General features: G+C 39.4%; 2 protein-coding genes across 8 annotated transcripts in view; one reads left to right on the plus strand and one right to left on the minus strand.

The window, feature by feature from the left end:
- UTP18 (UTP18 small subunit processome component) overlaps positions 1–15,209 on the minus strand; it is a 37,868-nt gene extending 22,659 nt beyond the window's left edge. The window contains exons 1-7 of the mRNA XM_045525165.1: positions 14,817–15,209; positions 13,138–13,250; positions 11,216–11,314; positions 6,744–6,811; positions 2,008–2,096; positions 331–456; positions 56–230 (exon numbers count right to left, since the gene is read on the minus strand). Coding sequence (XP_045381121.1) covers positions 56–230; positions 331–456; positions 2,008–2,096; positions 6,744–6,811; positions 11,216–11,314; positions 13,138–13,250; positions 14,817–15,209 — 1,063 coding nt within the window. The remainder of the gene's footprint in view (positions 1–55; positions 231–330; positions 457–2,007; positions 2,097–6,743; positions 6,812–11,215; positions 11,315–13,137; positions 13,251–14,816) is intronic.
- A 46-nt stretch (positions 15,210–15,255) lies between these two features.
- MBTD1 (mbt domain containing 1) overlaps positions 15,256–24,778 on the plus strand; it is a 59,949-nt gene continuing 50,426 nt past the window's right edge. For 3 of the 7 annotated variants that reach the window (XM_045525156.1, XM_045525157.1, XM_045525158.1), the window contains exon 1: positions 15,256–15,620. In XM_045525156.1, coding sequence (XP_045381112.1) covers positions 15,483–15,620 — 138 coding nt within the window. In that variant the 5' untranslated portion in view covers positions 15,256–15,482. Of the gene's footprint in view, positions 15,621–15,682; positions 15,906–16,540; positions 16,605–20,391; positions 20,484–24,778 lie in introns of those variants that run through there. The other 4 variants (XM_045525162.1, XM_045525160.1, XM_045525163.1 and 1 more) reach the window with 4 other exon arrangements.

A 24,778-nucleotide genomic window follows, 5' to 3' on the forward strand; every position in this document is an offset into this window, starting at 1 on the left:
TAAATGAACTCGGCTTACAGGATATGATGGACTCCCTGTTCAACAGATATCTTACCTCTCACTTGATGCACAGGAATTAACTTTCCTGCTAGCATATCATAGACATAAAGAACCTTGCTGTGGGTACTCGTGGCTAAAACCTCTTCTCCATTAGCACTAAAACAAGCCTTAAAGATTGGAAACCTTTCCAAATAGATGCTCTGGATTTTAGGATTTGTTTTTCCATCAACCTATAAGGAAGTACAAAACATTTCTTTTGGTTATTTCCATGGACTCTGTATGCTGGTAGTATACACTTTTCACTATGAGTCTTCAATTCAAAATGCATACCTGAAATAGTGATACAGCATTATCTAATCCAGCAACCATCACAACCTGTGCACAAGGATGAAACTGCACAGATGAGATTCGAGCAGTAGTAGGACGTTCAGCATTAGCATGTTGGCAGTTCTTCATCTATGGAAAAATAAAGCTGGAATTTTATCAATTCAAATGGGTTAACATCATTTTCTTTAGAGCATGAAGACAAGACATCACAGTTTACAATGCAGAAGAAAGTGCACTAGAATGGCAACAAAAAGATCACAGCTCTGGCACCAACTGGCAAGTCACTTTACAAGAGTCTTCTTTTAGCACCTTTCAAATGAAGGGATTAAATCATTAAAGTCCTTTCCATGTCTAGAAGTCTAAACTTAAGTATTCTTGGAGCACTAGCATACAGTCATTTCCCCAAGATACATTCATTTGGATTAAGAGATTTTTCACTTCTGGGGAAATTTTACTCACAACTCTACTTTGGCATCTTCGCATTCATGGCACAAATACAACAGGCACTGTAGTTGTTCCCAGAGTCTTATTGTTGGCACAGATTTACTTTCTTCTCTCAGGGTACATGGTTGCTAGTTTAATGGCTATCTCATCCATCACTTAAACTATTTTCAGTTATATCTTCTGTTTTTACAGGTTTTCCTCCTGAATTTTTAAAATTCAATTTAAAATAAAGTATTACATGTATTTTTTTTTGTAACCACTGATGTTTTTACGGTAACTACATTTTCAATGGAGGTGAATTCACCTTGTGAGGAGCTGAAAGAATTGTCCTCATAAGGTGGGGAGGAGACAGAGGTGACTACTCTCTCCTAGTAGTTTACTATGACAGGTTCCCCTGCCCCATCTAAATACACATGCCACCATATAACTGAAAAAAAAAATTCTATGTCACAGAGAGATCTATTAACATGACAAATATTTAACTAAAGCACCATGCCAGGTAGATACTTGGTTAGCACAATGAACAAGCTGGACGCAGTGATGAGTTAGGAAGTAACTAGCGTAGGCTGCTTTAGAGAAGGTCCTAAGGTGCCACTGGAGCAGAAACGTACAAATGAGCTAGGCATTAGCAGTGCTTGAAGAACAGACAGGCAGAAAGGAAAAGCAAGAGTAAGGTTCAGAGGCAAGAAAGGACCAAGCACATTAAAAAAACAGAAAAAGGAAGTAGGAAAAAAGGGGAAACAGGTCTGAGCAAGGCCGAGGATGTAGGCAGAAGCAAGATCATGAAGGGTAGTGTATACTATAAGAAATTCAGAAGTTTTGAAAAAGCAACGAAAAGTGACATGACCTGATATTTTATTTTTAAAAGATCCCGCTAGCTGCTACATTAAGAATGGTTTAAGAAGAGACAAAGTGGAAGTAGAGACCAGTCACAAACTACTGCAATATGCTAGGTCAGAGATGACAGCAGGATGCAGTAGGCTGATGCCAACGAAAATGACGAGAAATGCAAAAGGAGAAATCAAATAGTATTTCTAGAATTACTGGGAACATAATTTAGTACCTCTTGATCATTTTTGCAAAAGAAAAAATTCTAACATAAATATTTACCAAGCCAAAATGACAGCAAACATATTTAATCCCACAAATAATAGGAATCCATGCATCTGTAACTGGGAAGCAGATTGAATTTCAGAGGTAAATAGCTGGATAGGCCCCAACTTCACTGACTCTCACCTTCAAGATTCCTCTTGGAAGAGAAGCTGATGTGGATATGAAATTCCCAGTCCTTTGCAACAAATCATCTTCATCCTCTTCACTTTCATCTAAGTCAAACAAACCCACAAGGCTGATCTTTAAAATCAATGAGATGGTCCTTTACCTACTCCAAACTTCTCTATTTCCAACTTCAACTCCCCTTCCAGCCTCCCAATCGCAATCACTTTTTTAAAGATGCAATTGATAAAAGCAAAAACAGCAAATACGCTTAAAGGAGAGGAAAAAGATGAACACAGCTTAACATCTACAGTTAAAATCGAAGTCTGACTCTGGAATGAAAAACTAACACATGTACAGATGGTTACTAAAACAAGATGAAGTGAAATAAAAGTTTAAAACCAGCATTTCATTTAAAAAGAGTAACTTGTATAATTATGGCAAAAGTGGCAATAGGGTGGACAACAGATCTAGCTTAACAACTCACATGAAAAAGAACTAGAACTTTCAGCTGAATGAAAGATTAATGTTAAATTGTGTATCAGAACTTCAAAAAGATCTAATAGGGCTGCTCTTCCCATGGAAATGATTGGTGATTCTAGTAGAGACAGCTGAGAAGCTAAGCAGACTTTTTAAAACATTGAGCTAACAAGGCAAAAACTAGCACTAAAAAGCCCCCTCAGCATCCTAAAGGGGTCCAGTAAACCACCAGGTTTTTGCACTGGGGCCACAAAAGGCTACACCTAGGATTAAGGGCAAAATTAAAGAATTATAAGAAAATCTTCCAAAAACCGAAACCTAGCTTTGAACCCTCACAATTCCTCATTGGAATAAAAATGTTCTGGCATTGTTAGTGCCCTCTGCCAAACTACCTACCTAGAAACAAACATACAAACCATTATCCTAGATCTAATTAATCTACATTATTTTTCATATACAATCTCTAGCACTCAATAAAATGTAACCAGGCAAACATTGACGAGATAAAATAACTTGACTAAAAACCAAAAGGAAAAATAAGACAATCCTCAAAAGGAACTAGACGATGGAGTTATCAGATACAAACTAAAAATACTATGTTTGTTTTGGCCGGGCGCAGTGGCTCACGCCTATACTCCTAGCACTCTGGGAGGCCGAGACAGCCGGATTGTTTGAGCTCAGAAGTTCAAGATCAGCCTGAGCAAGAGCAAGACCCCGTCTCTACTAAAAATAGAAAGAAATTATCTGGACAACTAAAAATATATATAGAAAAAAATTAGCTGGGTATGGTGGCGCATGCCTGTAGTCGCAACTACTTGGGAGGCTGAGGCAGAAGGATTGCTTAAGCCCAGGCGTTTGAGGTTGCTGTGAGCTGACACCAGGGAACTCTAGCCAGGGCAACAGAGTGAGACTCTGTCTCAAAAAAGAAAAATACTATGTTTGATATGTTCAAGAATAATGAAACACAAGATTCAAAATTGAGCCAGAGAATTAGAATATTAAAAAAGAACCAAATGGAAATTCTAGGACTGAAAAATAGACTAATTAAAATTAAGCTCCCAACAGAAGTTTTGACAGTATTTCAAAACTAGCTGTAGGCCTGGGCGTGGTGGCCCATGCCTATTATGCTAGCACTCTGTGAGGTCAAGCTGGGAGGATCGCCTGAGATCAGAAGTTCCAAGACCAGCCTCAGCAAGAGGAAGACCCCATACCTACAAAAAGTAGAAAAATTAGCCGGACATGGTGGTGTACACCTGTAGTCCCAGCTACTCAGGTGGCTGAGGCAGGAGGAGTGCTTGAGCCCAAGAGTTTGAGGTTGCAGTGAGCTGTGATGATGCCACTGGACTATAGCCAGGGCAACAAAGCAAGACTGTCTCAAAAAAAAAAAAAAAAAAAAAAAGAAACAATATTTGAAGAAATAATAGGTAAGAATTTCCAAAACTTACAAAAGACATCAAAAACCAGTTCAAAAGCACTATGAGGTCTAAGCAGAATACTAAGCAAGCTAAAATGTCTGGGAAGGGGAGGATAGACATAAATAAAACAGCAACAACAAAACAATCCACATTAATGAATCGCTGTTGAATTTCAGAGGTGTGTGATGTTAGTATTGTGGTTATATTTAAAAGGGAGTACTTTTCTTTATTTTTTTTGAGACAGAGTCTCGCTCTGTTGCCCGGGCTAGAGTGAGTGCCGTGGCATCAGCCTAGCTCACAGCAACCTCAAACTCCTGGGCTTAAGCGATCCTACTGCCTCAGCCTCCCAAGTAGCTGGGACTACAGGCATGCGCCACCATGCCCAGCTAATTTTTTCTATATATTTTTAGTTGGCCAGATAATTTCTTTGTATTTTTTTAGTAGAGATGGGGTCTCACTCTTGCTCAGGCTGGTCTCGAACTCCTGACCTTGAGCGATCCACCCGCCTCGGCCTCCCAGAGTGCTAGGATTACAGGCGTGAGCTACCACGCCCGGCCAAAAAGGGAGTACTTTTCTTTTTAAAAAAAAAAATCAATGAAGTATTTACAGATAAAAATAACACATTGGAGAAAACTGTGAAGCTGAGTTCGAGTCACCATTCTGCCAATAGTAAGCATACCTTGACAAGTCAGTTTATCTCTCTGAACCTCCCTCATCTGTAAAATGAAGATACTAAACTAGGATATCCCAGACTATGGCAGACTGGATAACTATTGACTTAATTCATTATCTTTTTCTCCTGGAGACAAAGCCAAAGTACACTTCCAGTATCCTCTACAGTTAATATGGCCTTGTGATTGAGTTCTGGCCAACAAAATGTAGGCAACAGTATCATGTACCACTTCCAGCAACAGCCAACAGAAATCTCCCTTGGGTGAGCCTCTCTCTCCTCCCCATAAGCCAAATGGATGTCAACATCTTGGGCAACTTTGGAAGATCTGACCTGAAGATGGCTCACCACTCCAATTTTATGTACATGGGAAAAAACAACTTCAATTGGATTAAGCCACTGGAATCTGGGAAGTTTTGTTTCAACAGCTAGCATAACCATATCTACAATTACATGGATCTAAATTGTTGCATTTCTCTCTAAAATGGATAATAAAATTACATTTCATCCAGGAGGGCAAACTGGTGACCCAGGGTCTAGAAATATGTCATAGAAAAAATGGTCAAAGGAATAAGGCATGTTTAACATGTTAAAAAACAAATGTGGAAAGAGATTTCCCAAATAACATAAACAATGTTAAGATAATCTGTATATACGCAAAAGGTAGGACTACAGAGTTGTCAAGAGGTCAATTTCAAAACAGCAAAAAGTTTCTAACAATTAGTTCTTAAAGAAAAGGTGAGAACGGAAGGAACCGTCCAGTAAAGAATACAACACTATTTGATATATTAAGCAGGATAACAAAGTGGAAAAGATTCTTGCAATAGACAAAAGTTGGGCTTCATCACTGAGATTCCTTCAACCTCTAAAAGCATCTGGCTGGAAACCGGAAGGTCAGTTTCTACTTAATAACAGAGTGAATTTTCTAACAGAATTACATAAAACACTGGCTCCTTGTACAGGCTCCCTGTACTTAAATACCATGAAGACTGTCAGGGGTGGGGAGAAAGGAGGGAGAGATGATAGTGGTGGCAATCAAACAGGTCATTAGACATCTGAGAGGCTAAGGAAGGCAGGGCCTACACTATGTGAGAGGATACACTCCAACCTCCCTAAGGATTTCAAAGGTTAATTCTAAGTCTAAAATTCATAACTCCAAGCACACAGATCAGATCTTGGCTAAGCCACTCATATTTACAATATCTAAACTCAAAAGATCTAAAAACATAAAAGAGTTATGATACGAGCCCAACTTAAAACCTCAAGTTGAAAAACAGATTTTTATAATGTGACCAATCATTTGGGCCTAATCTGATATGTGCTCCTTATAAAGAACTCCCATTTCCAAATGGACAGCTACATTAGCTGCCAGTGTCTTCAGAAAGAGCTCTCAGTCAGAAAGTAATAATACTCATTTTTCCTTAATCCTATTCCATAATGCAACATAGTTCTATTGAGAAAAAAACATAAAATTCATCTACCCTTTATTTCCATAATAGTAGAGAATGCTATTAAGTAAGCTGTATACTGTTAAAAAAGATGTCTACAGAGAAATTGTAGACCTTAAAACCAGACATAAAAAAAAAAAAAAGGAAGGCACAATAGTGCACCTGTAGTCCTACCTACTCAAGAGGTTAAGGCAGGAGGAGCCCTTGAGCCCAGCAGTTTGAGACCAGCCTGGGCAACATAGTGACAACCCATCTCAAAAAAAAAAAAAAGGACATATCCAGGCCGGGCGCGGTGGCTCATGCCTGTAATCCTAGCCCTCTGGGAGGCCAAGGCGGGTGGATCGCTCAAGGTCAGGAGTTCGAGACCAGCCTGAGTGAGACCCCATCGCTACTAAAAATAGAAAGAGATTATCTGGCCAACTAAAAATATATATAGCAAAAAATTAGCCGGGCATGGTGGCGCATGCCTATAGTCCCAGCTACTGGGGAGGCTGAGGCAGTAGGATCGCTTAAGCCCAGGAGTTTGAGGTTGCTGTGAGCTAGGCTGACGCCACGGCACTCACTCTAGCCCAGGCAACAAAGTGAGACTCTGTCTCAAAAAAAAAAAAAAAAAAAAAAAAAGGACATATCTGAAAAACCAGGTTTTAACAAGCCTCATAAAAATGCTCAAATAATAACAAAACAGGAATAGGGACTTACTGACTAACTTAAACAGAGATATCAACACTCAATATCAATACTCACCATCTGAAGATGTTTTCCGCTTATTTGTATCTGCCCAGGCAGGTACTCCCCCCATGGCATGCTGAAATCTAAGCAAAAATATTAAAAAATTTTGTTGTAACCACTACATGTTCATAAAACTTGATACATTTAAAAAGTATAAATAGATATTCCTTCAGAATATGGAAAGAATCTCTTCCAAAGAAGTTACTACCTTTAAAAATAGAAGTTATTATCCTTACTCACAGAATAGTTCCGACCTCCCTGCATTGGAAACTTGCATGAACGTCTGTCCACCTAAAGTAGTCCTAGATACCAGACACCTGAATATACATTTGTTAATTATTTACATCTAGTTGCTCATATCAACACATTCCAGATGTCAGGACTAAGCAGAGAAGTCTCTTTGAGGTTATAAGCAATGCCACAGTACATAGAGCACATGACAGAACAAGATTAAAACAAAATGACCAGACTGGTAAGAATATACAAAGCTTCATCATATATCATTTGAATAACATAAGAGCATTTCACTCTGGAAAAAGTAAGCTTTTAGAGAAGCATGATAGTTGTGTTCTAAAGGATTGGAAGAGAGCAAAGAGTTGTTCTCATTTTTTAACACAGAAGTACAGACTAGCTCACCAAACTAAGCCCACTGGCCATAAACAACTAGAAAACTGGACAAAATATATGAAACAACTGTTTTCAGAAATTGGACAACAGGCAGCATACCTTGAGAGAGGTGAAATAACAAAGATGAGCCCTATTGCCACCAGGAATCTTCCCAAGGCATTTATAAGACCCTGGCATAGAGCGGAGAAAAAGATCAGACTTGAAAGAGGCTGATGTATGTACAGTTGGAAGTTGAGGAGCAGTGTACTGTAGAGAAGAGAGAAAAAGAGCTCCAGAAATCCTCATTGGAGTCCGATGACCATTCTGCTGAATACAAAGCTCCACACTCAAGGATGACACTCCATGAAGTCAGGCAAAGAACTACTAAGGGAGCTGTAAGTTGCACAATACCAAAGCTCAGACACTTGAGTTTCAAGTCCAGTCAGACGGAAGGTCCTTACTGAACACTCATGGCATTCCATAGAGATCCAGAAAGGTCATACCTTAGCAGTGGGGCTAAACCAGCCTGGAGTAAATACTACTTTAGACCTGCGCTAACAAAATTTTTAAAAAGCCTTGAGAGAATCAAATTGATGTGCAAGACATTTAACTGCCTGCCAACCCAAAAAGCAAAAAGCAAAATCCACTCAACATTCACACAACCCAGAATCCAATCAAAATCACTAGACATACAAAGAAGCAGAAAAACATGAACTATAACCAGAAGAAAAATCTCTCAATAGAAATAGACAGAAATGACAGGTATGACAGAATTAGCGCACAAAACTTTAAAATAGCTAACAAATGCATTCAAGTATTTAAAAGAAATATAATAAACATAATAATAATAAACATGATAAAAAGGCAAATAGGAATAAGCAAAAAAAAAAAACAAAAGGTTTTGAGCTGAAAAGATTTCCTAAAGCTGAAAAAAATGTCTGAAATAATAAATTCAGTGAACGGGTACAACAGATTCAATAGACTATAAAATGGGCAAGGCACAGTGGCTCGCACCTGTAATCCCAACACTCTAGGAGGCTTAGGCAGAAGGATCTCTTGAGCCTAGGAGTTGGAGGCTGCAGTGAGCTATGATCGCACCACTACACTCCAACCTGGGCAACAGAGCGAGACCCTACCTCTAAAAAAATAAATAAATAAGGATAAAAGACTGCACATTATATTATTTCATTTATGTGACATTCTATAAAATGCAAATCTTTACGAACAGAAAACCGATCATTGGTTGTCAGGGGTTAGAAGTAGAAGAGAGAGGGTTGACTACGAAAGGGTATACTACTTTAGAGGGTGATGGCAATGTTCTAATTTCACTGTGCGTAAATTATAACTCAATAAATCTACTTTTTAAAAAAGAAGATAATGCAGTGAACCTATAAGAATATTAAAAAATATTGTCAATACAAACAAAAACAATATATTTTTAAATATTTTAAAAGATCTGGAAGTTTGAATTAGAGGTATCAATATGAAACCATTATTTTAAAATATATATATTTTCCCAGCTGTGTTCAACTAAAAGCCTAGAAGCAATAAGATCCTATAATACGGATGCTTATAATACAGCCAGGTGCAATGGCTCACACCTGTAATCTCCCACTTTGGGAGGCCAAGATGGGAGGATCACTTGAGGCCAGGAATTCAAAAAAACAGGCTGGGCAACAAAGCAAGACCCAATCTCTAAAAAAGTCTAAAAATTAGCCAGGCACGGTAGTGCATGCCTACAGTCCCAGCTACTTGGGAGGCTGAGGCAGGAAGGTTGTTTGAGCCCAGGAATTCGACGTGACAGTGAGCTATGATCCTCATAACAATAACCACACCTGGTGTCCTGTTCTTAAATATCACTTCCCACTAAAAGAAATCAGGATTCCTGGAAAAACAGACTGATCTGGGGCAGGAGAAGGCCAATGTGAGCTTGGGACATCTCTGTGAGGCCAAAAAGCTAAAAAATAAGAACACAGGAGCTAGCTTGGAAGGGCTCCTATGGGCCAAATCTGGATAATCTGAGCAAAGAGTTACGATTATAACAAGCTGAATAAAACCCATGAATCCAAAAGAGTATTTGTAAAATCCAGAGGGCAGAGGGGGAAGCTCTTTTCAAAAGAATGTCCACCAATACATGCAGAATGAGAAATAAAACAATATGCAAATTAACTATATCATGACTTGCAAAACAGAACAAAACATGGCATGCAACATAACCTATGTAAGCTCAAATTGTATAAAGCCAGCTCATGCAGACCATACATTCCAAGACCACAGCAGCAGTAACTGCACAGACTTCTATTCCAAAGACAATGGTTCCAACAGCTTACCTAATTTAAAAATTCTGACCAATCCCTGCCCAAGACCATAACTACTAACTTCCACCCTGAATCTACTCCTATGATTAACCCCAGCCCCAAAACCCATAAATATGCTTCCCTACTTCCTCCATAGAAACTGAGACTCTCTCAAATTGATGTTCTATTAAGACGGTGCTTTCTCTTGTTCAGTAAATTTAATAAAAACCACCTTTCACAATCAACAGGCTTCCATGATCATCTATGTATGGGGAGTTAAACGACGACAGAATCAGAAAAAACACCATTCTGCAACCCTTAATGTAATGCTAAATCTACTGTAAATCTGAAATGCTCCAAAATTCAAAACTTTCTGAGCGCCAATATGATTCTCAAAGGAAATGCTCATTGGACCATTTCGGATTTTCAGATTTGGGACGCTAAACCACTAAGTATAATGCAAATATTCCAAATTCCAAACTCCAAAGACTTCTGGTCCCAAGCATTTTGGTTAAGGAAGCAGTCCCTCAACCTTTCTGGCACCAGAGACCAGTTTCATGGAAGACAATTTTTCCACAGACTTGGGGGTAGGGGGTGAAAGGAATGGTTTTAGGATGATTCAAGCACATTACATTTATTGTGCACTTTATTTGTATTATTATTACATTGTTACTTGCTACTCACTGATAGGGTTTTGATATGAGTCTGCAAGCAATTGATTTATTATAGTCTCTGTGCAGTCAAACCTCTTTGCTAATGATAATCTGTATTTGCAGCCACTCCCAAGCACTAATATCATCACCTCAGCTCCACCCCAGATCATCAGGCATTCGATACTCATAAGGAGCAAGCAACCTAGATCCCTCACATGCACAGTTTACAGTGGAATTCATGCTCCTATAAGAAGCTAATGCCACTGATGATAAGATAGGAGGTGGAGCTTATGCAGGTATGCAAGTGATGGGGAACACCTGTAAATACAAATGAAGCTTCACTCACTCACAGATCACCTCCAGCTGTGTAGCCCGGTTCCTAACAGGCCATGGACCAGTATGAGCTATGAAGCTATTAATTTCTTAGGTATGACGATGATATTGTCAATATGAAGGGAAAATGTCTTAATCTTAGGCAATTCACCTTGAAGAATTTAGGGGTAAAGTGTTGTGTGGCCTGCACCTTACTCCCAATAGACTGAGAAAACACACCCCCACACACAAATATATAAAGCAAATATGGCAAAATGGCAAAAAAAAAAAAAGAACAAAAAAAACACTCAACCCATGTGGCACGTATTTAAATTTTTTTAAATTCTCATATTACAAAATTATGGAAAAGAGATGGTTTACCATATACAAATGAACAAGCAAGTAAGCAATATGATTGTTGTTTAAATTTTTTCCAAATTTTGTATCTCCCTGCCTCACAAAATAGCGAAATGTGGTTATTGCCTCCAAAAGCAATGCTCCTGTTTCAAAATGGAAATTTGACTATTCAAGAAGATGTTACAGCTGAAGACTGAACAAACTGAAAGAAACCACTGGTTATATACACCTCTTGGTTAATCACATGAAAAAGGACACTTACTCTTCTTTAAGTCTCTTCCGAAGGTTGTCTTTTGAAAGTTTACTTTCACTGGCATTTTTCATCATATCTTTCCGAAACCGATTGTTCATCATGTCAACCCTATGAAAAAACAGAACAGCATATTTTAAATGACTTAAAGAGACAACATAAATAGCTGCTGCCTTTAGTAGTATGAGAAAACATTTAATGGAACAATAAATGTCAAGCAAGATGTGTTAGACGTAAACTCTTTATATGTACAGTCTCTGTTTTTCCTGAAACAAAAAGGAATCTCTCTTCAGATCATCTAGTTCAGCAGTCCCCAACGTTTTTGGCAACCTTTTTGACACTAGGGACCAGTTTCATGGAAGACAATTTTTCCATGGACAGGGGACTGGATGGTTTCAGGATGATTCAAACGCATTACGTTTATTGTGCAAACCTCTCTGCTAACGATAATATGTGTTTGCAGCTGATCCCCAGCACTGCCATCACCACCTCAGCTCTGCCTCAGATCAGGCATTAGATTCTCGTAAGGAGTGGGCAACCTCGATCCCTCACATGCACAGTTTATGGTAGGGTTCCCCTGTACTGCTGATCTGGCAGGAGATGGGGCTTAAGTGGTGATGTGAGCTCCCTGAGCAATGGGGAGCTTTGGAAGCACTAGGTAGACTGTAAATTTGGGCTTGCCACTTACCTCCTACTGTGCAGTCTGGCATTAGTCTGGGGGAGTTGGGGACTGCAGATCTAGTTAACCCTTTGGAAAGCTAATATTTCAGAAAATTTATCATGACTTATCCATACACAGTTTATGTCATTCTCCAAAACAAATCCCAGGTAAATCAAACAGTTAAATATATAAAAAGCAAACCTTACAATACTATGAGGGAAAAATATAGGCAAAAATTTGTCTCTCTCTGATAGAGAATTTTTTAATACTTATAAAACAGTAAAAATAATGAAGGAAAAGATTCACAGATTTGACTATACACAAATTTAAAACTTCTATACAGAGAAAGCTGGGGGAAAACCTACACTAAATCTGATATATAAAGGCTTAAAATTCTTAGTATGTGATATACTAAGATCATTAAAAACCAGCCTCCAATAAGACAAATAAAGACATAACAAAGAATACTTGTAAGTAATGCCAGTGACTAAAAACAAAAATGTTTTCTCAAATGAGGCAGAGCTATTACCCACCATCAAATTGACAAAGTCTGAAAAAATAGATAAGGCTCATTCCTGTAATCCTAGCATTCTGAGAAGCCGACGCAGGAAGACTGCTTGAGCTCAGGAGTTCAAGACCAGCCCAAGCAAGAACGAGACCCATCTCTACTAAAAACAGAAAAAAATAAGCCAGGCACAGTGGTGCACTTGTAGTCTCAGCTACTCGGGAGGCTGAGGCAGGAGAACTGTTTGAGGTTGCTGTGAGCTAGGCTGATGCCATGGCACTCTAGCAAAAATGTTGAGTATTCAGTACATTCTCATCCATGAAAGTATATACGGTGCTAATTCGTTTTTTAGCCTTTACTCAATTTCAGGCACTGTACTAGAAGTTCTGCAAGTACTATTTCATTTAATCCCTACGGCCTCCTGATATAGTTACTACCATTGTGCCCATTTTACAAATAAAAGAAAGGCAGGTTCCAAACTTGCCCATGGTCAAATAGGAACTGGCCAAATTAGAAGGCAAACTCAGGTCTGACTCCAAACATTGTGTTCTCTTAGCTATTCTATACAGCATAGAAGAGAAAAGACAAGAAACAGAAGTATGTCAACATGCTAACAATCATTTCTCCTTGATGGTGGGGTTATGAACAATGAATGACCTTTTCTATGCTTTCAAATGTTTCTCAAATATTCACATAAGCACAAATTTGTCAAGAGAATGATTTTTAAAGTGTCCAGAGGGATTCTGGAAGAAAATGTAGGCAACTTACATTTCCTCATCTTCATCTTCTTCATCCACCCAAACTGGCTTCTTCTGAGTTGGAAAATTATCTTTTGCTTCATTCTCCCCTTCTGAGTCACCTGAGTCTTCATGTCCTTGAACCTACAGAAAATAAAATGCCCTCAAACACTGAGTTTTCCTATCACATGATAGCGCGCACACACGTCTTGTAGTAACATGGCTTGTAGAATGCTTTTTTATGGCCCTCTGATGGAGTAATGAGATGGAATGCTACCACAGCCAAGGCAGAAGCAGAAAATGAGACCAGAGAATGACACCACTGGTTGGAAAGGCAAAAGCAGGATGGAACACTGGAGCAGAGAAAACTCAACACACTGGAATGCAAAGACCAAGTAAGAACAAAAGGTATTGACAGATGAAAAAAGGAACAAGAGAAATGCCAGAACTACAGAAATCACTGGACCAGAGGCAGACTAGTGCCCAAGATACCTCGATTTTTCTTAGGTGACCTTGACTACCTACTTCCTTATGAAACTTTATGCCATACTGTCAAACCTAAAACTACAGAATACCCCTTGAAGCCAGTTTGAGCTTTCTCAAAACCATGATAGAAATGTCCAAGTGATTTCTACTTGCCTACTACCAATGTAAGATCAACAAATTGTTTGAAATTCCAACAAACTTGACCTCCATAGACTGCTCCTTTTCCTGACTATAAAACTGTCACGCGGTTCATCATTTTTCCAGTAGCAGTTCTCTATCTCCCGACTAGATTGCTGCTGCTTCTCCCACGAGCACCCAAAAGGAGGTTCTGGCAATCAGCTGATACTCTAGGTTAGCATTCATTGAACACTGACTGAGTACTTCTCAGTGATGCTTTCCTTGGCCTCTAAAATTTCACAGTCCTCCTCTACACACGATAACCCCCGTTACCTTAATTTCTTTTTCTCTTCAGCACTTAACATACTTGAATTTTACTTTACTCCTTTACCTTGTCTCTGCCACTACTACACAAGGTCCACGAGGGCAGGGATTTTTGTTAGTTTTGTCCATTGCTGTGTCTTCTCCAGCGCCTAGAACAATGCCTAGGACTCCATATCTTGAAAGAACAGCCAGGTATAGAATAAAACGAGTGATAAAAAGTGTGCAAAAGTATAATCAATCACTCAGTGTTTGCCATTGCCAGAAGACGACCTGGCACCCAACAGGCTCGAAAATATTTGTTAAATAGACGAATATGCCATCATTCTCAAGTGTGTCCCACAATCACGTGGGGAGATTTTTAAAACGCAGGTTCCCAGGCCCGTGCTCACGAGTTGATTCCATCAACGAAACTAAACTCCTGAATCACGGCAAGGAATTAATCACGGGAGGTGATTAAAAGACCACGCTGAGTTTGGGGAGTGGATTTGGAGCCTAGCTTTGAAAGATGCTCACGACTACAGTGCGCAAAACAAAGGGACACCAAACGCAGCAGCTCCTTCGGGGGCGGAGAAAGGCGCGGTCTCCGCCCTCCAGAGACTTTCAGTCTAGCGCCGAGAGGCAAGGGCCGCGCAGCCGCGCCCCTCGGCGCCCGAGTTCTCGGGCTCCCTCCCACCTGAGCGTTTCTCGCCGCCGCAGGTCGCCCAGGCTCCGCCCTCGGAGCCTCGCCGCCCACCGCGCGCTCCGCCCGAGCGCGCCCAGCCCGCGCGCCGCGGCCTCCCTCACCCGCGGGCCCCGCAGACGCCGCAGCAGCGCGTCCTCATCGTCCTCGACGTCGCCGAAGACCAGCTCTTCCAGGCACCGCTCCACGGCGGGTTTGTCCTCCTCCAGCGCCAGGCGGTTCCGCTGCCGGAGCCGTCTCTCCTCCTCCGCCGCCGCGACTGCGACCGCAGCGGCCGCCGCGCCCGCCCGGGCCGGCGGTTTCCGCTGGGATGAAGGGGCAGCCTTTCGGGGCGGCCCGCCCGGCCCCGCTCGGGCTCTACGGTCCGGCCTCAATCGGCTCTTCCGGTTCGGCCTCGCCGCGGCCCTCCGGTCGGGTTTCATTCGTTTCCTCCGTTCCGGCGGCATCGTTAGGTTTGAGAAGAAACGCGGGCGCTCACGTGGAACCTCACTGTGCATGCGCCGGGGCGCCTCGCTTTCCGCCGCAGCCGAGGCCCCGGGGGGCCGGAAGGAGCCTGCGCGGCCTCTCGCCACGTGACCCACACTCCCTCCCTACGTAACTCCCACTCCCGCTCCGGCCCCTCCCCGCGAGGGAGTTCCTCCGGGAGGGCCGATCTGCCGGGCGTAGGGGAGGCGGCGTGACTGGAGTGGAAAATTTTCCCAGCACAACTTCGCAGCTGCAACATATTGAGAGGAGCGCAAGCAAGCCAGAGTAGAAACTGCAATGACTGAATGAAACTTCTACTCTTCCTTCTGACTTTAACCGCTCGACTTAACACAAGCCCCCAAACCTTTCCCACCCTTCGTCTTGGTACGGTCCGTAGAGTACGGAGCCTGCGGAGGGTCCCACGCTGGAAGAGAGAGAGGAGGGTATGTAGGGAAGTGGGCCAATCGGGGCGCGGGTCACGGCGCAGGCGCGCTGGGGAGGGAGGGCTATGCTAATGTTGTTGATATCCTGGGGCCACCCGAGTTAAAGGGGGGAAATCCGGGGGCTGCCGCAGCCGCCACCGGTCTGGGCCCAGCCGGGGGCCCCCTGTAGTCGCCGCAGTCCCTGGGAGAGGCACCTGCCCCCAGCTCGGGGAGGGGGCGCCGCGGGCTCGGGGAGCACGGACAACCCCTACCCATGAGGCCCTGATGGAAAACACAAAGGATCTGGTGAGAGCCGAGCGCGGCAGCCGCTTTGTGTGCCAGGTTGGGGGGACTCCTGCAGCTCCCCGACCCCAGGAACCCTGCAGCTCCCTGACCCCGCTCCCAGGCCTGCTTCTTCATCCCACGCCCCCTCAACCTCCAGAGCCCCCCCTCCCCCTACCAGCCGTTAAACGATTCAGGGGTTCCCCTCCCCCCACCCCCCTCCGCCCGGGACTCGTTGGGGTTCTCTCTGTCTCCTCCACTCTCTGGAAGAAAAATTTGACAAGAAAGTTTTTCTCTGCGTCCCGCCCCTGCCCCCTGCTCTGGCTGGGGGAGAAAGACTGGATCTGAGACTTTTCCTTTTTTAGCCTCCCAGGGTGGGAGAGTGGAGTCCTCACTCCCCGGAGGGGTGGGGAGGGAAATAGTTTTGGTGCTTTTCTGGGAAAATGTGCCTATCCGACTAGGGGCCAGTGCCGCGAGGCATTTTGCACGTGGAGGTGGAAATATTGAAAGGGGGCGGGGTGGGCACGTGCGGAAGAGAGAGAGGTGGGAGTGATGTTTTGGGAAGCAGCCGCCAAGGCAGCTCTTTATAGCGTTCCAAGTCGGTGGGCTTCTGTGAACGTTGCGTTCTCTTTTGTAAAATAAGAATCCTAACGTTTCAGAGTCGGAAGAGACATTAGAGGTCACCCAAAACAGCCGTCCCCTCTGCAGCTTCTCTGACAAGTGGTAGGTAATCTAGCCTCTGCTTAAACCCCTACAAACACTGAGCGCTCACTATTGCCCAGGAAAGCCCGTTCCTTTTTTCAGTAGTTCTAAAGTGTTGTTTGCCTGCCCTTATTAGACCTTTCAGTCTCATTCATGTCCTGGTTAAGTTGCTCCTTTTTTTTACTTCTCAAATTTTCTCTCACATCCTCCTCACCCACCCACTGCTCATTGGCCTATATTTTGTGTGCCAGGAAAGAACAGCAGGGAAGTGGAGGAAGGAGGGTTTGAGAGATAGTGAGGGCCCGCTGAAAACTTTGCTGGGTCAGTTTCAAGTGTGCTGGCTTACATGTCTGAAGATGATTGATATTTTCACTAGAGAATTGCAATCTAGAGATTTCATAGCTATTTTCTCTCACTAGTGCGTCTTTTTGAAGTTAAAAATTTCATCATTATCTCTGTAGTTCTCCTATCATAGGACACATTTGCTTGTTACTTAAATCACTTTTTCTAAGGGTGCCTAAGATTGCCCCCTGGGTATAGTATGGAAGCTGTTAGAAGCATCATCTGGTAGAGGGATGATCTAAAGAACCGCTTCCCCTCCACCCATTTGACCTGGGATGGTCTAAAGAACTGCTTCCCCTCCACCCATTTGACCTGTGTTCCTTGCAAGCCCCTCTTCCAAATGTTTTATTTCCTTTTTTTTTTTTTAACAACTGTTTCGTGAGATTTTAAATTTAGATTTGCCTAGCGTTTACAATATTTTTAGTATTCCTTACATTAATATACACCAGTATTTATCACTTGGTAGCTGAAATAGTTCAGTTGAAACTATTGTCAGTCAGTGTTTTTCTATGTTCTCCTTTATTTGGTGAGCTATGCTGCCCCCAAAGTAGTTGTTAAGAATCTTGGGAGCACATGTTTTCCTTTTCCTAGTATAGTGGAGTGGGAGTCAAGACCTAACAGATACAGTGTAGAAGTAATACATCTGGTCTAAAAGCCAGCAAATAAATTTCATCTTAAGCCCCCAGTCTCCTGTTGGAAAGGTTAGAGGACATTTTTTTCTCTCCCCTTTTATGACTTAGAGACTGTTTCTTTGCTCTTGTGTGCTTAGACTGTTATTTTATTTTTTGTTTGTTTACCTCAACACCAAAGAGTGTTTAGAAAGAAAATAGCTGTCTCTTTCTGCACCACCTCCTTCTCTGAATAACAAGTAGCTTCTATTTATATAGCACCCCATACTCAAGGCTTATGGGTACCTTGCAAATTATGGCAACATCTGTCTTGAATAAGTATCTGTTCTTAGTGTCTCATGTTGGGCCATATTTTTTAATCGTCCAATTTTTAACTTTATGTAAACTTTGACATAAAATATTTCTTATAAATCTAGTTACTAGAATTTAACATAGGATTGAACATTAGATGGTGAAAAAAAATTAGGGGAGCTGAATAATTGTCTTTAAAGTTTTTAATTAATATGGAGTTCCAAGTTGTTTGCCTGCTTACTTTAGACATGAACTGTCATGACTATAGTTGACTGCCTTTGGATACATTTGCATTCTAAACATACTAGACAGGAACAACTGGTTTTATTTTTGAAGAAGACATTGATGTATTTTTTATGGCTAGTTATATGCTGACTTTATTATCTAAATCTTTCTAGATGTTCAGATGCTAGTCTCCCAACTATGTTGAAAATTAAAATGAAACAGTTTATTTTAAATTGTTTTAAAACATAGTGGTCAAAAGATGGCCAAACTGTAGAAGTATAAACAACATATTAATATCATAAATACTAAACCATAGTATTACTAAAAGCCAGGAGTGCTCAGCAGTCTGAGTGACCACATTCTAAAATTAGACAAGTCACATTCTTTGGGTTGCTCCTTGTTTCTCAATTTTTCATCTTTAAAATGTTTGCTATGTAAGATTTAACCTTTCACACTTAGAATTTCAAGATAAGTCAGTTAATATGTATCATTAGGCTGAGGGTTTCAAATCTAAGAAAGACAGAAAACATCAAGACGATAAAAGAGGAAGGAATTAAAATAGTTAAAATAAGCTGTGCTTCCTAACAGGATATTCTCCACTATCCAAGATGACTTTTGATTTTATACAAAAATTGCAAATTGGTTTAGATTTAATCATTCTTTTTTAATAAACCTTTGTTTTAAGGATTTCCCCCACACACACAAATTTAGAATTTCTTTTCTTGCTTCGCTGGAACCCACAAGAAAAAGTGAAAAGGAAATAACTCCCATTTGAACAAACCTTGAATATGAAGTAGAATGATGTAATACAATAGGAAGGGCACTGACAGATGAGGTTATAGTTGCAGTTCTGCCACTAGCTAGCTCCATGACCTTTGTTGCTCAAGATCCTGTGCCTCAGTTTTCTCATCACAGTTGAAGGATTGATCTGGAATCATCGTTGTCCAATGGAACTTTCTCCCATGATGGAAATGTCCTATATCTGTGCTGTCCAGTATGGTAGTCACTAGCTACATGTGGCTATCGAGTACTTAAAATAATAGCTAATGGGACTGAAGAACTCAATTTTTTGTTATTGTTTTAGTCAGTGTAAATTTAAGTAGCCAAATGTCTGCCATACTGGACATGCAGCTATAGAACAGTATTTTCCAAGCTTAATTAATCACTAGAATCACCTCTTTGGGGCTCCTATTAAAATAGAACCTGTCACTGTAGGTTATTCAGTAGGACTGCAGTGGGGCCTAGAAATCTATTTTTAATATATGCCCCAGAAAAATTTTTTATCAGATTGGTTAAGGGAACACTCCATTAGGAGATTTTCAAGCTCACTTCTAGTTTTCACTTTAATATTGACAATTTAGAATTTAGTGTAGTAGAAGTAACCTCTGGACAAAGTCAGGAAACTGGCTGGTTTCTAGCTGTGACTCTGCCAGTCCTGACCTGTGATCTTAGGCAAATTGCCTAATTTCTTTGAGCTTCATTTTCCTCATCTGAAATATGGGGTGAGCATCAGCGCTGCCTCCTTCCCAAAGTTTCCATAAACCTCCACTCAAATGTGATGACCACTGCATGAGAAAATGCAGGCTGCTAGAAAAGATAATTAAAATGTTAAAATGTCTTCCCAGAATCCCATTCTTTTTCCCTTTTCATTATATTATCTAATTCCTACTCTTATTCTTATAAAACTGGTTATATACAGTACTCATTAGTTTGTCTAAATCATTGTGCCCCAGTTATTTGGCCACAGCTTACAGTCTAGTTGTAGAGCAAGCATATTAAGTCTAATACATTTTTATATTTCTGGTGTTTAGCATAATGATTTGTATATATTGCTCAATAAATATTGGTTGATATAATCTGTTACTGTACTTTTAGACTTCAAAACTTTAATTTGATAGTTATAGATTATTTTATATACCAGAGAAATATCCGCCTGTGTACATGTGTTTTACCCAATTTTAATTGTTTCGTTAACACCCTATAGTTATTATTGTTCAGTGATTATATATCGTTTGAGCAACCACCTCCAAATATATTTTTAAAAGATAAACACCAAGAGAATGTCATTATTTTATATCAAGTATTTTTAGGTTATATCAAATCAACATGGCACTGAATAACCTGTATAACTTATTTTCTCTATATTACCACATTAATGAATGATCTTGTTTGATTGCTCAAACCACGTTTGTACTACAGACCCAGACTTAGCATGTATTCTGTTATGAGTAAAATTGATAGCTGATAAGTATCTCATAGACCCACTAGGCCACTGCGTGATTCAGACTTAATTTTGATATGGTCATCTTATTTTTAATTAGCTTTTCAGGTTCATACTTAAGGATTCATAGCTTTCTTCTGAAGAACTGAGTCCATTCATGTGAATTATTTTATCATACATCCTTCCTGTGTGGTAAGTGATGTTTTACTTATGTAGAAGAGAGGGAAACTGAGATCCAAGTAATTGTTACACTCAAAGTCATAACAGTGATAGAACCAGAAGTTGAACCCAAAGTGGTAGAAATTTGTATTTCTTGTAAATCAAAGAATAGCTTCCTTTTGTTCACTGTTGTGTTAAATCTTAGAATATTGTTATATAGAATATTGTCCTCTCCTGTCATTCTCCTGGAGGTACTTTTCAGTTTGTTGAGGTGAGTTATTCAGAATATTACTGCTTTCAGTTTCTTCTTGATTGTGTTATTGACATGAATTTATTGTTTCACATTGAACTTGTGGGAAACAAAAACCCAATAAGCCTTAATCCTTACTGTTTCTTGTCCTTATAATAGTAAACTTAGAAAGAATGAAGGCATTTCTGTTCACACTAATGAGTTTTATTGTTATGCCAGACCCTGCTTTCCATCATGATAGTGGAATGAGGAAGAGTCCTGGGGGGAGCTAAATAGCTCTCTAGCTCCTACTAAGTTTAGTCATCATAGAATATCTATTAATTTCTGTATTTCTATTTTTGAACTTTGTGATCTCATGCATACAACATTCAAATTTAAGGTTTCGGAAAATATATATTCCATGTCTAAACATAAAACTTTGAAAATTATGTGGGCCACTGCTCCCAATTGGTTTGGATAATGAAGAGTTGATTAACTTTTGATGAATTTATTAATATTGAAATTATACTATTATTCTATTATTTAGAATCTCAAATATTTTCTGTGATTTCTGCTAGGGAAGTTTACAATTTTATTGGAACTTGTGGTTCCTTATACCACAAGTTAATGGGTATATCTTTTAATCCCTTTGTAGATTTCATAGGGAGGAAGGTTTATCTAGGTGACAATTATAGTAGGAAAATGAAATTCTGTGATTCATGATCCTTTAACATTTTGTCACTATAAGAACCTTTTATTTTTCATTATACATGTACATTTGCTGTTTAGAAAAAGAAAATAGATACAGAAAAGGTAGATTCATCTTCACATCCCACTCTCACCATGTTAAAAGTTTAGCCGTTCCTTCTAGGATGTTTCTGAATGCACATATAAACAAACATAGATATATCCATCTATGCCTGTGCCAGTGCATAGTTTCTTTTAATAAAAAGTGAGTCATACTATCTCTTACACTATATTTTGTGATTTGCTATGCTGTATTTCTGTTGTATTTTAAACAATGCTAAAAGTACTCCCCAAAAGGGTCTTTTGCAACACTCTTTTTCTCACCCCAATTCAGCTCTGGTGAGACAACTACTTTCATTCTTTCAGCTTTTTCATCTAGTATCTATCTCCATAATTGTAAATATTAGGCTTATTTTTTTATTGCATGAATTTTAGACATTATCTACTGACTTCCTTTGTGGTGAATAAGGAGTTACCATGTATACCCAAATGTAAAGCAAGATTTCTGCACCTGCAATCATCCCATCACCTTATATTTGAGGTCTTAAGTAGTCATCTGATGTGATTTTCAGTTTTATTTTGAAAATCAGAAATGTTCAAGAGGGCACATTACCTGAAACAACCTTATATGATGCTTGTTTTTTATGCTTACAGAGGTTAGCTGACAGAACCAATATTAAGGAAAAAACAGAAGGGAAATTTAAATTTAAATTTTAAGATTATTCCTGTGACTCGTGTTATTAGTGTTCGTTATGTCTGTATGGTCTTGGGAAAGTTCCTCAGCCTATTTGGGCTACTCTTTCCTCATCTGTAAATTGGGAGTAATACACATTGTCAGGATTAAATGCATTATTATGTATTAATTGCTTAGAATGTGCCTGATACATGCTAAGCATGCTATAAATATTAGTTGTAATAATAATCATAACAGATCTTTCACAGATCACCAACAAAAATGGTCCAAGGTTATTATAGAGTTTACAGATAAACTCCTATAGGACAAAATGTGTTTCTGAAGCAAATTAGATGAAAATGAAGACAACTTACTCTGGAAAACTGTGTTAGATGACAAGAAAACATGAATCTGATGACAGGTGAAGTGTTTCAGAAAATGGCAAAAGCAATATATTTAAGATAATTTTTAATATGCTACTTAATGTGTCTGTGTAGCCTTCTATGGAGAATAATGCCAGCAGCCTGATCCAGCTTTCCCACCCACCTTGCTATAAACCTGTAAAACCGATAAGGAGCACGTATAAATCACATACTACCCATGCCTTCAGCGTGACCAGGAAATAGATCACCACAATCTTCAAATTTACCTAAAAGTAGAGAAATAATAAGAGTTCAATTCATAAATTTGCTTTATTTTTCTACCTATAAGTAAAAATTTATAGGTACTTAGAGGTAGAGAAATAAACTAAATAAAGTACAGAAAACCACCCTCAGAAAGAGAAAATCCACAAGAAGTTCCAAAACACTGAACAGAGATCTGGAGTTTAATAGTTCATAGCTCTAGATAGAGAAGAGTTTGAAGGTAAGCAGTACCAGAATTGATAATCTTAAATTATAAGCACTGCTTCATAGGGAGAGGGTGAAGACATAGAGTTTTGGAGATACGGCAATGAAGAAAAAGAGGAAAAATCCTTCAGGAATATAAATAAAAAACAAGTCAGAAAAGAGAGTGTTCTTGAACTAGGAACTCTCAACATGAAATCAATAGAAATAGAAAAGAATGGATTATATCCATATAGAACTATAAAAATAAGCAGAAATATATGAACAAAAGCATTTCAACTAAGGAAAATCTACCCATCCAAAAAAAAAACACACACAAAGCAGGAACACTAACATAACTCAAAGTGAAAAAATTAAACACCCTAAAACTAATGTTTGGAGTTATGAAAAGTAACATTAAGAAATATTTTAAAACAAAAAATTCAGAACAGAAAGGAACAAAAAGCATGGGGAAGTGACCTCAAAATAGATTCAACTCAAGAAGAAAAAAACAAAATTGTATCAGTAAGGAAAGCTAATTCTTAAGTTTCACACCACCAGATTCAAATGCAAATTTAATAAAAGGTGTTGAAAAGCAGGAAAACAAGCAAGAGAATGAAAATGAGATTTTTTTGATTGATAGAAAGTTGAAATGGAAGACCAATCACAAGTCTAATGTATGTAATTGATGTTCTTTAAGAAGAAAAAATAATAAAAACACTTAAAACTATAATCCAAGAAAATTTTCTGAAAGTGAAAGGAGACCTGAATCTATACATCAAAGTTCATATCAGAAGATACATTCTGGGATATATCCTAGTGAAGTTATATGACTGTAAAGATACAGCAAAATTCTGAGGGTCTTCAGGCAAAAAGATAAAGTGACTTACAGGGCAAGAGAATTATACTAGTATCACATTTCTCAAAAGCAACATACAAAGCAAGACAGTGGGGTGGCATAAGAAAAGTAACTGTTAACCAATGGTTTTTGTCTAGCCAGCTGTCCTTCAAGTATCAAAACTATAGAAAAACAGTTTGGAATGTGCAGGAACTCAAGGGATACTATACTCACCCTTCCTAAGGAAACTCTTAAAAAATGAGCTTCATCTAAAAAATGTTCCGGAAATGCTCTGCAAAAAGACTGGCAGTAAGTATTTTATATATCTTTCTGAGCTAAGATTAAAACCAAGAGTAGGGACACAGATAGAAAAGTACATAAAGATTCTATGTTCTGAAAAAATAAAAAGAATGCAACTAAAAAACAGGAGAGGAAAGGGAAAGAAAAAGAAATCTAGAATGAGATTAATAACTGTAGTTTATTATAAGGGAGTCAGAGGATACCATCTAAAATGGAAAGACCAAATGGAAAGATTAGGTAAGAAAAAAGATACTAACTAGGTACTATAAAAGATGTTAACACAAAGATAAGTACTAGGGAAAAAATATATAGACCTTCCAAAACACTGAGAAATTTTTAAGGGTACAGAAAAAACCATCCTGGAATGGGGAAAAAATGGTAGATATTACATAATGCACACAGTAATTATAAAATAGTATGACAGAAGGGAGATTAAACATATCAATGAGATCTCTCTCCCCAATCAAAAGAGAAAGATTTTTAAAATTGGCTCAAAAATCAAAACCCAACTTTATAACAACAGACCCTCACAAAGGCTAAAATTAAAAGATGGACAAAGATAAACCAGGCAAATAGAAGCCAGAAGAATGCAGGATTAACAGTGCTAATACCAAAGTAGAAGTCAAACCGAAAAAGCATTAAATGAGACAAAGGAGGAAAAGTTACAATGCTAAAAATCATGATTCACAACAAAGAGATAACCTTTGTAAATAAACA

This window comes from Lemur catta, chromosome 15 (assembly GCF_020740605.2).
Source record: "Lemur catta isolate mLemCat1 chromosome 15, mLemCat1.pri, whole genome shotgun sequence".
Taxonomy (NCBI): domain Eukaryota; kingdom Metazoa; phylum Chordata; class Mammalia; order Primates; family Lemuridae; genus Lemur; species Lemur catta.